Genomic DNA, 16,471 nt, shown 5'->3' with positions numbered 1-16,471 from the left:
TCAAAAGGGGAGCGGATCCCAAACAAACAAAAAGGCCCAAAAAAACAACTCAAGCCTTCAAAGAGGCTAAAAAAAGAACAATCTCCTCAATAGATCTATAATCTCTCCCCGAAACCCAACAAAAAAGAGTGAAAATAATGGAGAACTTAAGCATAGCAATAGGCTTCTCCTTTCTGTCAAAATATCTTATATTCCTCTCGAGCCAAATGCACCACCAACTACAGAGAGGCGTAGCCTTCCAAGCATCCCGAATGAGAGCTCCAGCTGAGAAATCTCTCCAAGCCTCAATCAACCCAAGGAACCCCAAACAAACCAAGCATCAAATCCCAACAAGCTCTGGCATGCTGCAATGTAACAAAAGGTGATCAACTGTCTCCTCATCGCAAAGGCACAAGTAACAACGATTGACCACCACCTGATTCCTCTTCCTCAAATTATTTTGGGTTAAAATCCTACCCAAGACAGAAGTCCTAGCAAAGAAGGCCACCTTAAGGGGAGCCTTAGAGCGCCAACTAGATCTCCAAGGGAAAGGACCACCATCACCAACCGTAAGGCACCTAAAAAAGGACCTCACCTCAAACCGACCCTGAGAATTAGGATTCCAAAGCCAACAATCAGACTCCCCATGAGAAATCACCTGATGATACAGTAACTCCAAAAAATGAGTGACCTCCTCAATCTCTCAATCATGAAAGTGCCTCCAAAACTGAACATCCCAAGATTGTCTTCTGTTATCAAGATGATAACAGTCAACCACTAAGGCCTGCCTAACAGAAGCAATCTTGAAGAGCCGTGGGAAAGAAAGAGCCAGGGGAATCTCCCCACACCAAGTATCCTCCCAAAATCTGATCCTCCTACCATCCCTGATCCGAAAACGAATATGTTTGCAAAAATCATCTCACCCCTTCCGAATGACAGTCCAGACCCCCCACTCCCCTAGGACCATGCACCTCAAGAGAGCTCCACCCACCACTACTCTCCCCAAATTTGCTCGCAATAACTCTCCTCCAAAGCCACTGCCTCTCAACCCCAAACCTGCAAAACCATTTCCCAAGGAGAGCCTTATTGAAGGGTAACAACCTTCTAATACCTAAGCCTCCACTCCGAACTGGGCAACACACTTGCTCCCTTCGAACCAGATGATACTTGAACTCCTCATCCCTCCCCTCCCAAAAAGAAAATTGCGCTGCAATCTCTCAATTCTCTTAGCTACAGGGGAAGGAATCTGAAAGAGCGAGATGAAATAAATGGGGAGGCAAGAAAGGGTACTCTTAATCAGAGTAAACCCCCCCCCCCCCCCCCCCCCCGCGGAGAGGAATTGCTTCTTCCAACCTGCCAGCCTCTTCTCAAATTTGTCCAAAGGCAATCCTAAATAAGAAATAGGGAATGACCCAGTGCGACATCCAAGAATCTGAGCAAACCTCTTAATATCAGGAACATCCCCAACCGGCACTAAGACACTCTTACCGACATTCACCTTGAGCCCCGAGACAACTTGGAACCAAACTAAAACGCATCTCAAATGTCTCAATTGGGACTCGTCAGCATCACAAAGAACAAGAGTATCATCTGCAAACATCAAATGAGAAATTTTTATCTAATTGGCAACATCCCTGCCCACCCGAAAACCACTCAAAAGACCCAACTTAACAGCACTTTTCAACAATCTGCTAAGCGCCTCCATCACAAAAAGGAACAGGAAAGGAGAAAACGGATCCCCCTGTCTCAAACCCCTCGAGCTAGAGAAAAAACCCGTCGGAGCACCGTTCACAAGAACAGAAAAACGAACACTAGAAATGCAAAAAAGAATCCATTTCCTCCATCTCCCCCCAAACCCCATCCTTTCCATCAAGTAGATAAGGAAGCTCCAACTCACATGGTTGTACGCCCTTTCAATGTCCAACTTTCACAAAACGCCCGGAACCCCACTGTTAAATCTGGAGTCCACACATTCACTGGCAATAAGAGCTGAATCCAAAATCTGACGACCTCCCACAAAAGCATTCTGAGAATCCGAAATGACACCATCCAAAACCTTCCTCAGCCTAGAGGCTAAGAATTTGGCAATCAACTTATAAAAGCAACTCACCAAGCAAATGGGGAGAAAATCTTTAACATCAAGCGCCCTTCCCTTTTTCGGAATGAGGGCAGTGAAAGTGTCATTCAAACTCTTCTCAAAAGAGCCTTGAGCATGGAAAGCATGAAAAGAGCTCATCACCTCCTCACAGACCACCTCCCAACACTCCAAAAGGAATCTCATGGAAAAACCATCAGGGCCTAGGGATTTATCCCCGTTACAGCTCTTCAAAGCAGACAAAACTTCCTCTTCAGAAAAAGGCTCCTCCAGAGTAGAGCCCTCATCACTCGAAATAGAATCAAAATGAAGCCCTGCAAGCAACGGTCTCTAACTAACTGGTTTTGTGAACAACAAAGAAAAGAAGTCAACAAAACCCTTACAAATCTCCTCCTCCTTTCTCACAACCTCCCCATCCACCCGAATTCTCCCAATGTGATTGCCCCTTCTATGAGCATTGGCAAAACGATGAAATTTTTTTGTGTTATTGTCACCTTCCTTGAGCGACAAAGCTCTAGATTTTTGCCTCCACGAGATCTCCTCCATGACAGCAATCTCAGCAAACTCCGTCTAACACTCCACTGAATCCGTCAAAAACCCCTGACCTTCCATTCTATCAATATCTGCAATCTCAGAGAAAACCCAATTCTTGCTCTATACTAGATTTCCGAAGACCTCCTTGTTCCAAACTTTCAGATCATTCTTCAAAAAACGCAACTTACCTGCGAGGGAATGACTTGGGGAACCAACCACTTCATACACCACCCACCAGGAGAAAACCCTCAGCCCGAAGCCACATATTCTCAAATCTGAATGGGGATCTTCGACTACGCAACCCACCACAATCCAACATCAATGGAACATGGTCAGATAACGGACGAGCCAAAGTGGCCTGAACAACATCTGAAAAATGTTCCTCCCAATCACTCTACACTAGGAATCTGTCAAGTCGAGAGAGAGTAAAAAGAGAGCGACCGCTGGACCAAGTAAAGGGCCCACCAACCAAAGGCAAATCAATCAACCTAAACACATCAATGAACTCCAAAAAAGACTCCATCTCAGCCGTCCACTTGCCCCCCGAAGACCTCTCAAAAAGAGATCACACAACATTAAAATCCCCTCCAATACACCAAGGCAGCGACCATCTCCTACGGACCTCACCCAGCTCTTCCCAAAGCAAATGACGAACACTATCCTCTGTAGGACCATAAATACCAGAAAAAACCCACCGAAAATCATCATCCATCATAGAGAAGATACATGAAGCAGAGCAAATCCCAACCTGAGACTACAACATAGAAACCCACCAGTTATCCCACATAACAAGAACACCACCCGAAGAGCCAACCGCATCCAAAGCAAACCATTCCCCAAATCCATCCCCCCCCCCCCCCCCCCCCCCCCCCTCCCCAACCCCACACACACACACACACACTACGCACAATCAAATCCATTATCTCTGCAATTTTTGTTTCTTGAAGACACAAAATATGCCCACCCCCTTTCCGAATCACCAACTAACCACTTTTCTTCGAACTAGGTCATTGAGACCTTGGACATTCCATGAAAGAATTTTTAGCTTCATAAGGAAACAATTAGGTTAACATTCTCTCCTCTCCCTAGATCCCTTATTTCTCCTTTCATAAGTGACAAGAGTCATTGGGCTCAAAAGCCCCCTCTCATCCACCCCCATTGGAAAACCTCCTCTACTCCCCCTGCACCCCATTCTCACCATGTGCTGAGAATTAAGAACTTCAAGAAACAAATTTGTCGCCTCCTCCATACGACCGTCGAAAGAAACTCCCAACCGAGAGCCCACCTCAACCCCTTTTTCTCTCAACCAAACATCTTCCACATCAGCCACTCCTGTAGCAAAACCAACCCCATCCGCCCCCTCCTCATCAGGTCTAATAATAGCTAAAGGAGTAAAAAAAATCAAAATCAGTGTCATCCCCATTCCATTGAACCAACCCCAATTCCTCAAGGAGAGAAGAACACAACCCATCCTCTCCCTCCTCGGGAACCGACGAACATGGTGAGCTGCAAGCAAGTGGAGTTCCACAAACCTCTGCAGCCACAGGATCACTCGGCTCACTTTGAAGGCCTTTCAAGACTAAATGAGACCGCAAATCACTCAACAACACAGCAGCAGTAGCATCATCCAGACAAATCTTCACATCCCTGCCCACACACACTGTGACGCTCTCCCCTTTCTGAACAACAGATCTTGAGGGTCCCAACCCATCAACTAGAGAACCCTTACCCACCTTCAGTCCGCTCTCCAACTCATTCTCTAAAACTGCGGCCAAGTTTCTGGAAATCGAGCCTTTCAACGACTCTCCAGAAGAGAGAGATGGGGGAACAAAAGAGGAAAAAGACAACGAAGAGCAATGCAAAGAAACATTCTTTCCCGGATTAAAGGCAACACGAGGAACCCATTTTTGTTTCTCCTTACGAGTCCGCCTTCTACGAATGGTAGGGAGAAGGATTCGCTTCTTTGATCGCAGACGGTGTCCCTGTGCAGGCAACAAAACTCGTCGTCCCTCTTTGAGAGATGGCGCACCAGGCAACTGAGATGGATCAACCAAAGAGAGCGGGGGAAACCGATTGTTCACCACAAGATCATAACAATACGGCCCAGAAACAACCGGCTCGGAGCCTCGCCCAGTCAAAAATCCGCAACCTAGCTCAGCAGAAGAAGCTTCCGTGCACACAGACACCTTTGATTGGGCCACCTTACCTTTATCCAGCCCACTCAAAACATGGTCATGCACTTCATTGAAAATAGGCCCAGAAACCGGAAAAGTGCCATGACTCTTCTCCACCGTGGCCCCATTCATTGCCCAATACCAAGCCCATCTCCTACCGAATCCATCTTAGCCTTCCTCATCCATTTGAAATGATTCAAATTGGAGATAGCTGGAATCCACTTCGAACGACTCTCTCCCCTGTGCCAACCATGTGGATGATCACCTCTACTCCCCCACCCACGCGCTGGATGCGCATGAACCACACCTTGATGGGATCGTGGTTCCCATCCCTGCAAAAACGCCTGACGGCCAAACCTCCACCCCTCTGTAAATCCCGCCGACCAAAGTTTTGGCCACCAACCGTCGAAGACACAGTACTCACCCTCCTTCGCTGAGTGAAGATCCTTTTGAAGCAAGCTATGTTCCGTTCCCAAAGCTTATCCCTCCACTCCTTCCACCTCTGAAATTCCTCCATCCCTTTCTTACCCATGGATTCCCATCTCAACCACTCCTTCTCCTTAAGCAAGTGGGACCCATCCCCCCCTTCCAAACTGTCAGTTGTTGGAACGAGCTGAGGATGTGTATCCTCCCAAACAGCTACCTTGTAGCAAAAACGATCATCATGAACAAAAATGAACGACGTGCAAGCATGGCCATCCGACACAGTGATGCGAACCTTCTCAGCATCAATAGTATCATCAGCGTCAACCCAAATGAAACCTCCACACAAATCCCCAACCGTCACGAAGAGAGCGTGGTTCCACAGGTGAAGAGGAAGGCCGTACAATGTTACCTTCTTCAGCCTTTTCTCTTTCAAAACCTCATAGCATCCCACCCTAAAATTCCACAAATCCAAGTGAAGAGAAGCCTTGCCCCAGTCACGACGTCCCTTCTTAAGCACTCTCTCTGCCTTTGCCTTAGAAGGAAAGCGAAAAAGAAGCAAAGAATCCGGCAGGGGCGCCACAACTATCGCCGGCGAGACCTTCCAAACATGTGAACCCAAGCTACAATCTGAGCACAATCACCTACATCTTTATCGAAATTTCCCACCAAACATGATTTCAGATCATCTCCTCTTATCGACCGAGTCATCATCCAAGAAAATTGAAAACCCTCTGTACGTAGAAGCAGATCTTGCGAACCCACCCTGAAACAGTCGTGGAAGACGAGCCACGTCTAAGAAAGACCGCATAACAAGAGAGAAAAAAGAAAAGCCAAGGAAAGTAGCAGAGGATTTCACCAGAATCAATGATTCATGGTGTCGAAGATGTAGATACGCTATGTGCAGACGCAATAGTACCTGAGTGGGCATAAATGGAGGTTAGCTGAGATGATGCCTCCATATGGTTGAAGAATTGTTTGAACTTGAGTCAAGCTAACTATGGCAGAAGATGTAAAGGAGTTGTCAGGAGTTAACAACGAGACTGGTTGTGTAACATAATGTGCAGAGGATCGAGGCTGTTGTTTCTGTTGCGGTGGGTGTCCATGTAGAGCATAACAACGAGATTTGATGTGACCAATTTTTTGGCAATGGTCATACTGTCCACGTTGTCGTCCCAGAAGAGGACCGGTGGTAAAGCTCTGCACCGACTGGGATGGTGCAGTTCCTGAAAGGTTAGGAACCCGAACTGCCATATCAGAACGATCAACAGAAGCAACACCTAATGGATGAGTCCAACGGCTCTCATCTAACAACATATAGGAGTATGCATCCTTAAGAGTAGGGAATGAAGATAAGCCCAATAAATGAACACAAGCATACTCAAACTCGTCGGTCAACCCAACAAGAAATTGACACACTCGATTTTTTTCCACAATCCCTGCATATAAAACTGCATCATCTGGATCCATCAAAGAGTGGAAGGAATCATAATATGACATCTCCTCCTAAATAGCACGAGATGTAACCTAAAACTGTCAAGTCAACCTAAGAAATCCTGGTGATATCTCGCCCTAGCTGGAAAATCCGTGCATTATTTTGCCTTTGAGAGTAAGTGCGTTGAACTGAATCCTAAATCTGCTTAGCAGTCTTCATACACATATAGCCAACAACTATGTTTGGTTGCATCGAATTGACTAGCTAAGACATAACCATAGCGTTATCTACAAACCACTGTGGACATGCCTTCTTTGACTCAGCTGGCTCTTTTTCAGAACCAGTAATATAACCAATCTTGCCTTTGCCACCAATGAACATCTTGGCAGACTGTGCCCAAATCAAATAGTTGGAACCATCCAACTTCATTGTGGTGATTTGAAGTCCTAGATTTTCTGATGAGTTGGTAGGAAAAATGGCACTACCACCCATATAACTTGAGCCAAGTGAATTAACAGTCGAGGACCTTGAATCTGCAATAATCTGTCACACGACAATAAAAAAACTCCAATAACACCACAAATTCTGTTAATAAATCAAAGAGTCTCTTTAGACCATAAACAATAATAAAGTCTTCTCAGACCATTTCCAAAAAATCCAAATACATACCTTTTTTAAGGAGCGCTGTCCGCTTACATATAGCCAGACAACTTCTTTCTTAATATTCGGAACCTCTTTGTAGACTAAATTTTTTTTTACCCAAGCCCTTTTAGGTGTTGGAGACCAATTATCCCAATTAATCAAACCCTAGAAGAGTAAAAAAGAAATTGTAAAACTTAAAAATACTTGTTTTCGATCACAAGATAGCAACACAGAAAAACATGTGTAGGCAACGTCACACGATGTCACAAACAACCTAAGGTGGCTGTTGCACAAGTAGAAAGACTGCTCAAAGGTGTGGAAAGGCATTGGCTCTGATACCAAGTAGAAATATAAAAAGAAGAAAAAGGAGAGAATTGTGTAAAGGCTTGAATGGGATAAATCACTTATTCACAGCTCTAGTATTTATAGATAAAAAGAGCACATGCTCATATTACAAGAAAGGAAACTAGATCAAATCTAAATCAAATCACAGCATATTCTAAAGCATAATCAAATCTCTACCAATATGGTAAGTCATATGATAAATCGTAGTTATCATATATGCTAACAATCTCACAATGCAAAAAACAGGACATTACAAGTTTCAGCCCCCAAACTCTAGCTCTGGCTCTCACTCTTTCCTAAGATTTCCAGTGTTCTCACGATACCCATTCCAAGCTCTAATGCCCTTGTATACTGGGCTACAAGAGAGTTCTAAATAGGGTCCACGACCCGCAAGAGAAAACGGGACACATTTTTGGGTCAAAACTGAGTGGCAATGTGACCCGAGCTGAACAAAATTCAGACCACAACATCACAGGAGACTTACCTGACTGTTGTGAAAGTATTTATATCTGGTAGTGATATAGCCCTTGTCCAACATATTTGGAAATTATTAAAATATCCTTAACTCGCAAAAACCTAGTTATTTATTTATTTATTTATTTTTTGAAAACTAGACCTTTCACATACTATTCTGAAATAAACACTATAACACTTAAATCAACCCAAATTTTAATTGCAAAAGATCCAAATCATGCTTCATATTGCCCCAGTTTACAATGTCACCATCCAGAACTTAATAGATTCTATTAAAAAAATAAAAAAGAAAACAAAAAAAAAAAAGACAAAATTTTTGGATTCTAATTATTTTGAGTTTTTATTTTTTATTTTTGTTCAGATTCACGCACTCCGCTACCCTGACTTTATGATATCTAGGACTTAAGATAAATCTGCTCGCTGCTTTACTTGATTGTGTCATGTACTCTGTTTGATATTGTTTTATTGTTCTGTTTAGTTTTGATTTGTTTGAGTTATTGAGGTTACTTTCAAGCTTACTTGGGTTTTGGTTCAATGTGTCAATTTCTGCAGCTGACCCTCTCAAACCAGATTAGTTCGATAATGATGTTCTGTTTGCTTTTTGTAGGCATCTGTGCAGATATTGCAGTGTCGAAGCATGAGTACTGGTCCTCCTTAGCACCTCTTCCTTTTGAAGTAGTCATTTCTGCCGGACAAAAAGCTAAAGAGGAATGCTGGGAAAAAGGCTAGTAACAACTCTTTGAAAATTTATGTCATATCTATTTGTGTTTCCGGCATCCAGAAATTGTTGCCCCCGTGGTCATTTGGTTTAGGCAATATTTTTGTATTATTTGCAGTCCCTCTTTTTTTTTTTTTTTTTCAAACTGAGAAGCCTTTACGTCTGCAACATTGAGCAGGTGAGGACAATACTGAGAGGACGAACAAACTTGTTCTGGACATAAGCGATCTAACTGGAGAAGGAAATATTGAGAGTATGCTTTCAGTTGAAATGGGCTTGAAAGAGCTTGCTTCCTTGAAGGTTCCTTTTTAAATTTAAAGATCAAACTTTGTTTTATTTACATCAACATCTGTCTTCGATCTTTCGCATGAGTCATGGTTATCCTCATTAGTCTTATCATTCAAGCTGATGCAATCCCTGCAATATTCTCTTAAATTTTCATCATCTTCATGCTCTTTAACTGCAGTTGCTTTATCAGTGATTTGGTATCTATTTCTTGGAAAGTGTTGCTCTATTTAACACTATAATTGTCTGTTTTCCAGGTTGAAGGTGCAATTGTGCTTGCATTGGCCCAACAGCGACGTGCAAATGCTCTTCGACTATCCGTCTCAGGTTTATTTTGTTTAGCTTCTTTTGGCTTGATTCCCTTTTTTAGCTGCTTTAATTTAGAAATTTCCTTGTTGAATATATTTTGCCTTCTTTGAGATTACCAATGATTCCCATGATTTTGATGAATATTGTTTTCCCTTTTATACGGGGCACTCAAAAGTCATAAATATTATGTATGTATTATGAAGTCCAAGTTTTTGCATGAATGGTGATTTTTATGTTTACTCATTTGGACATCCCTTTTATCATAACTGGTTGTATCAAAATAAGTGGCCTCTTGAAATGAAGTGGGCTTTTTTTGACCTGGTGCCCTACCTGTTTGCATTCATTTCCTAGGGTTTAGCGTTTTGCATTTGCCTCCTTTTGTTGTCCTAGTGACTGTGTTTACAAGACTATCATTGTCCTTTGAAAAAACCATCAATCTAAGTTATTGAAGGACAAAAGTTCTTGTGTCCAATAAAAACTCTCCTGGTAACCTGAACTAGATATGGTATGTGATGAGCCAATTGGCGTACTATTGATTTTTAAAAGCAGTGAGTATGAAAATTACTGGTGGAGACGCATCCGAAAAAGTTGAATAATATGTGGGACTATCGTGATGTATTTGATGGACAACAGGTGAAAATTCTTGTTGGTCCAATGCTTCAAGTTTGCCGAGCCACCGATTGGACCATCATTTCCTTGAAGGCTTCTGCCTATTCTATGCATTTTTCTTGTTTGGTTGCTGAAGTCTTCTAGATTATATTTAAGGTTTGGTAATAGCTATTGGCAAAAATGGTTTTCTTCCTAAGCATATTTTGTTATTTAGCAGTTGTGGCATGGAAATAATCGTTGGCCTGAGACAATTGGTGTTCTAATATTGAGGAACTTGGTTCTGGGAGGTCTTAGTTCAAGTCTTTCCATTTGCATCTGTTCTCTCGATTTGCACTCTATATGTTCTCTCAAATTGCATTCTATATGTTCTCACTGAGACGGATTGTATGTAAGGGAGGGTGTGAGAGCATGGGATAAATATGGGGTTCATTCCTTTTCAGCTTAAGTTTTTAGATTAATTAGTTATAAATATGGTATCAAAGTGGGTAAGGTCTTGAGTTCTAATCTCACCATCATCCCTACTATATTTGATGAACATGTTTGGACAATTCATAACTGTGAGTCCGGTGTTAGAGGATATAAATACTTTATTAACATCTTTTCTAACAGAAGAATTTTTGGGTTTAGTGGTGTTCGAACATGATTGTAGAGTTTCGTTGTGTGAGGTTCGGGTACAAATCTTCCTATCTAACTAACAGAAGCTGTTCACCTATACTGCAAGTTTGTACTTCGCATCTGTTTGCCTCTCCATGTGCAAGATGCGGTCACAAGTAAGGGGGGATGTGAGAGAATGATTTACATTGTTATCCTATTCCTTATGTATTAACGCCATGAAATAAAATGAATAAAAAAAGGAAAGAAAATCGTCAGGTTCAGTAATATGCACAAGAATACTTATGTAATTCTGTTTATTTTGTGTGCAGATATTAAATCACCTGGAGATCCAAAGTATATGGACGCGTTTGGTACGTTCCATTTGGATATTTTATTGCATTTTGCTTTAGGCTGATGCCAGATAGGTGGAATGAGGATTTTGTTGTTGTTTTAGTATTGACTATTAATTTAGAATCTATAATTGCGCAAATTGCATTAGACTACTACTAAAGTCAAAAGTGAGATGCAATTGCAAACCACAGGTTTTATCTAATGTTGTTTTAGTCGTCAAAGGTATATCTGATAGTGACCCCAAAGAGATTTGTTGATATACCCCCCAAAAATCATATTTTGTATCCGTTGTCTGTTTGCAGTTTGTTAGCTTCATCTCACTGTTTTGTGAGGAAAAGGATCCTCTCCGTGAGAATCTCTCTGCTGGACTCTGCAGTGCTCATCCTGCGGCTCAGATTTAGCCACATCATCCTCCATGTTCAAATCTACAACTTGCAATTTCAATTTTAAAAGAAATTTCAACGCGACTCAGATTTAGCCACGTCATCCTCCATGTTCAAATCTACAAGACTACAACTTGCAATTTCAATTTTAAAAGAAATTTCAACATGGACGATGACGTGGCTGAATCTGGGCCACGATTAAACCCTGCGGAGTCCAGGAGAGAGATACTCAAGGAGAGGACCCATTTCCGCTTTGTGATATTATATATATATATATATATATATTGGTTACTCTAAGTTTTCTTGTAGATTGGTTCTGGACAAATTTTATTCGTACGGGTTGCAATCTTTCACTGCATTGAGGTCTTCTTTCAGCTAATCAAAACACCTTTGACAATATTTAGAGCAAAGTTTCAACTAGTTTTATAGGGTAAAGTGCAAGAAACCCCCTTCAACTATTACCCTATTAGCAAATAACCCCCCTCAATTATAAAAGTGGCAACAAACCCCCTGAACTAACCATTTGGTTGCAATTTACCCAATCCGACGACCGGTGAATTGAATTTGACCGTGAAGTTGTGCATGCTTGGTCGCGTGATGACCCAATTTTATTTAAATGACCAAACTGCCCTTATGAAAACTAAAAGACCACAGTGCCCATCGTATAACACTCAAACGCACCCAACACTAATTTCATAAAAATCCCCAAATTCAAATGCGACTGAATCCTAATGGTATCAACTAATGTTTTCTTGCAACAATGGCACGGCCCAGAAAAGCATATGCACTTAGCATCGTTCATGGAGTTCACTTCCTCTTCAACGATGATGACAACTGGCGGAAGAGCGGTCGATGGCACCTGCGACAGATTCGTCATCTGAAACCCAACGCCATCGACTGTTGTAGACTGTTTGTCTGTAGTTAATGATGACGTGAATGAATTGGTGGACCATGTTTTCTATCGTCTTTGGAAACTCAAGTAATTAATGCTCAACCACACACCACCCCCAACATACATGCGTGATAAAACCAATTTAACACTGCAAATCCACTGCCACCACCTCAACGTCAACAAATCAAACCACGACATTCTACTCTTAGAAACTCAAACAATTTATACTGAATCACCCACAGCTATCCCAACATATAAACCCAATCGAGAGTGAGTTGTTTGGGTCTCTTTTTTGCTTTTACTAATATTCTTCAAACTGGAATCTCTTCGATTCTGAATAACAATTGATACTGAACCGAAACACAATGTCGAATTCAATATTAAATTTTTAATCGTTATAAAAACGTTCGGTGACATCGAACAGCCACTCCGACGCCTTCCAATTGGCATTGTTCCCCAGAAGTTGCAACTCATATTTATTTATTATTTTTAGAAAGGTCTGTGGATAACTGATAAGGTTGGGTGAGTTGGCTGAGTTCTGTTGAGTTGTCCCATTTTGATTGATTGTTGAGATTGTTAGCTGCCACGTCATCATTTTAGTTGTATAACCCTTAAAACTACATAGTTTTAAATAAGGGCAAATATGTCTTTTGATTTTTCCGACCAAGTCAACTGTCGGATTGTCCTTAAATTAAACAAAATCAATAGTTCAGGGGGGTTATTTGTAATTCCAGGGGGTTAGTTGCACTTGAGTAATAGTTGGGGGTTTCTTGCACTTTACCCATTTTTATGTAACATGTGCATTTATTTACACAGCTACTCCAGATTTTTGTTACTGTTCCATCTTCTTTTTTTTTTTTTTTTCGGTGTTCCATCTTATGTTTAAGCAGCCTGAAAGTTGAAGCTTATTTGAAGCTTCTTATTTTTGTAGCATTATAGTCATCGATGTCCTTGTTTATTGCAGAACTGAGTGCAGAGGAGTCTGAGGATGTTCTTTTCAAGGAGGTCTGGCTTTTCTTTCTTAGTTAATCCATGTCACTCTTGATTTATGACACTTAACCAGTGAGTCTTAAATATTACATACATACATACATATACATACATACATACATACATATGTATATATATATATATATATATATCATGTTAGTTTATAGCTAATGGTAGCTGTTAGTCATATTTTCTTTTTCTGAAATTTTGTACAAAAACTGGGTTGGTGCACTTCTTCATGACTTTTATTAATGACATCATTACGTAGAAAACCCAATGAAAAATGATTAAGTAAACAAATTATGAACTAAATTCGTGATTTTCATTCAATTGTGCTCCACTGACTTCCAGTTTTGTCAAAGATCTGGAAAGTCTTTGTGCTTTGTTGGGAAGGTAACATGTCGCACATTGGGATTTTTTCTTTTCTTTTCATAGGAGAATTATGTTGTTTATTTATAGTGATGGTTAAAAATCACATCCATTTGCAGTACTCGGAAGTGGTTCTTTATAACTGGTTTTTTTAATCTTAAAGTGACCTGTTCATATGCTAATGATTTGATTTTTATTTACATCACATAACTTTAACAGGCATGGCTTACATATTTTTGGGGAAGAGCCAAAGCCCATGGTATAGAAGAGGAGATTGCCAAAAAACGACTTCAATTTTGGATTAGCCGTAGCCGACAGTCACCAACTTCGCATGATGCTGTGGATGGTAATTTTTGCTTATTATAGTCCTCATGATTAACGTAGAGATACCAATCCTTATTTCAGGAATACCATTTGGTAAGTTGATATTTGATATTGAATGAAACTACAACAGAAATAATTTTTTTTTTTTACCCTTAGATATCTTTGAGCATATATTCATCAGTCGTAACTAAACTAATAAAAAGGTAAACTTATACATAGGTGAATCTTATGTGAAACTGCATAAAAAGGGCAAACCCAGTACACAAGGCTCCTGCCATTGCGGGGTCTGGGGAGGGTTAGATGTACGGTCTTACCTTCGCATGCGAAGAGGCTGTTTCCTTGTGTCAAACCCAGTCATAATGTGAAACTGCATATGATATCTAAAAGTTTATATGAATACCCTCTATATATAAAGAGGGACAATTGTGCCTACTCTGTACTTTTGAAAGAAAATAGTTTAGCAAATTGGGATTCATTTTTTTTGTTACTGATTTGTGCAATCAGTCTTAGGCGTGCTATTTTTCTTTCTGTTACTTGCTTTCAAGTGTATTGGAAGTGGCTTTTTCAGTTTGCTATGGTGCTATGATGTATATTCCCCCTTTTTATCCATTGTACTAAGCACTTGTTTTTTTAATGGAAACAAGCTCATTCATGAAAAAAATAATAAATTTGGGATTCATTTATCGCCAAGGTATTGCTGAAAGAGAAATTTGGCTTTCCCCTAAGGTGTCGTTGAAAGAAAAAAATTTTGCCCGCCGCCGGTGTGTTGTTGAAAGAGAAATTTGGCTTAACAGGATTCAACATACCAAAGAGTATAGGCTACCGAATTGGCTATAAATATGGGATTATAGCCAGTCTAGGTTATGAAATAATAAAGCCTTGATAGACACATTTTTTTCTTCCATTTGAACTCATTTCTATAATTCTTTTAGTTGCTTTAATAGGTGCAGTTGTAGCCCATAAAAAATTTGTAGAACTAGGAATCCAAATCCAATTTTGTTCTAGGTTACACATTCATTTCCCTTCAATTCTATTTGAATTTGTGTATAAAATAGAAATGCTTTTAAGAAACTAGCACTGGAAAGTGTTTCTATAACATATACTTGTCCATTTTAATTGTGGAAGCCCGAATTATGACAGGCTTCGAGTATTGTAGACTCGTAGTCATGCACCGAGTATCCTAGCATTAGCAGCTCAATTCAGAGTTGCATGTTATGGTTCTGTATATCCGCTTTTTCTGTTTGTATTTTAATCCATTATTTGCTCATTTTTTTTCGTGTTTCACGTGTTAGTGGAGCAAGGTCTGGTGGAGCTGAGGAAATTGGGTATTGAGCAACAACTCTGGGAAGCATCCCGCAAGGAAATCGACTCTTCCAGTTCTACAGCACAAAAATCTACGAGAAGATGAAAGAATGCTTTTTAAAAGCATGCGGCGGCGTTGAAGCTTCTTCATTTGGCTCTTTCACAGGTTGTGTTACCACATATATATAGTACTGGCTTTGTCCTAGATCACATCAGTTGAACTATTGAATGTAACTCTTACCCTTTTAAGTTGTTTACTTGATGTATCATATAACCCGAGAGATATTAAAATGTCAAATTTTGATTAAAAGTTTGTTGTGTTTAAAACTAGTTGAAATTAGTCACTCAAATTTGAATGCTATGGGCCTGAAACATACTCATTTGCTTCTACGGGGATTTGAGCTTTACGTTCACTGTGAGTTAAATGAAATACCACTAAAATGTTTACTTGAATGAGCATTGAATATGCTTGTCGAGCTTGTGAGCATTGCAAGGGCCAAGGAGCGAATGACTGCACAAGCACAATATCTTTTTCTTTTTCTTTTTTTTTTTTTAATTTTATTTATTTATTTATTATTATTTTTTCAGTTAAAAATAATCTGTTATGTTATAATTAAGTTACATAAAGTGGGAGCGAAAACGAAATCAAGAGGGGGAGCGTGAGAGCGACAAAATTAAGTCATAAATGGTATTTGAGTAGCGAGAGCGAATTCAAGAGTAAGAGTGTAAGAGCGACAAAATTAAGTCATAAATGGTATTTGAGTGAAGAGTGCGCTATTATGGCCACACATCAATCTTGCTCTAGAATCGCTCCGCGCACATTCTTTTTCAACCATTACCTCCACATTCTTCTCTCTTCTGACAACTCTCCACTGCTTGCTTCTTATCCTTTTTAGTTTCTTCAGTGTCTTGTAGTATCAATTGAAACCCCCTTTTATAAAATTACCTCCATTAAAACATAGCTCCATCAAGACCTAACTCCGTCAAACGATACCTTGAAAATTATTTTATTAGAGCAACTACTAAGAATAGAAGAGGAAGGGGAAAAAAACCTTTGAAGGTAAAGTCACCCCATACATTCTCTGATAATAACCCTTATATATATATATATATAACTCATATCAACCGACATAGAATGAAATGAGAATGGGAATGGAACGGTGATTCTCATTCTCTAATTTAGTTGCAAATATAAAATGATGTTGGAATGAATTGATAATCACAATTCTAAGTGGTGGTGGTGG

General features: G+C 40.3%; 1 protein-coding gene across 1 annotated transcript in view; it reads left to right on the top strand.

The window, feature by feature from the left end:
* Nucleotides 1-15,537, top strand: part of LOC132303341 (coiled-coil domain-containing protein SCD2-like) — a 40,892-nt gene extending 25,355 nt beyond the window's left edge. The window contains exons 11-17 of the mRNA XM_059800567.1: nucleotides 8,709-8,825; nucleotides 8,998-9,119; nucleotides 9,362-9,431; nucleotides 10,946-10,987; nucleotides 13,207-13,247; nucleotides 13,821-13,947; nucleotides 15,218-15,537. Of these exons, the coding sequence (XP_059656550.1) occupies nucleotides 8,709-8,825; nucleotides 8,998-9,119; nucleotides 9,362-9,431; nucleotides 10,946-10,987; nucleotides 13,207-13,247; nucleotides 13,821-13,947; nucleotides 15,218-15,333 (635 nt within the window). The 3' untranslated portion in view covers nucleotides 15,334-15,537. The remainder of the gene's footprint in view (nucleotides 1-8,708; nucleotides 8,826-8,997; nucleotides 9,120-9,361; nucleotides 9,432-10,945; nucleotides 10,988-13,206; nucleotides 13,248-13,820; nucleotides 13,948-15,217) is intronic.
* The last annotated feature ends 934 nt before the right edge of the window (nucleotides 15,538-16,471 follow it).

Source organism: Cornus florida, unplaced genomic scaffold (genome assembly GCF_030987335.1).
Source record: "Cornus florida cultivar Cherokee Brave unplaced genomic scaffold, ASM3098733v1 CherokeeBrave_3.0.0_Hap2_Chr04, whole genome shotgun sequence".
Lineage (NCBI taxonomy): Eukaryota > Viridiplantae > Streptophyta > Magnoliopsida > Cornales > Cornaceae > Cornus > Cornus florida.
Note: the sequence above shows the minus strand (reverse complement) of the source record. Positions and strands in the feature narration are given on the sequence as shown.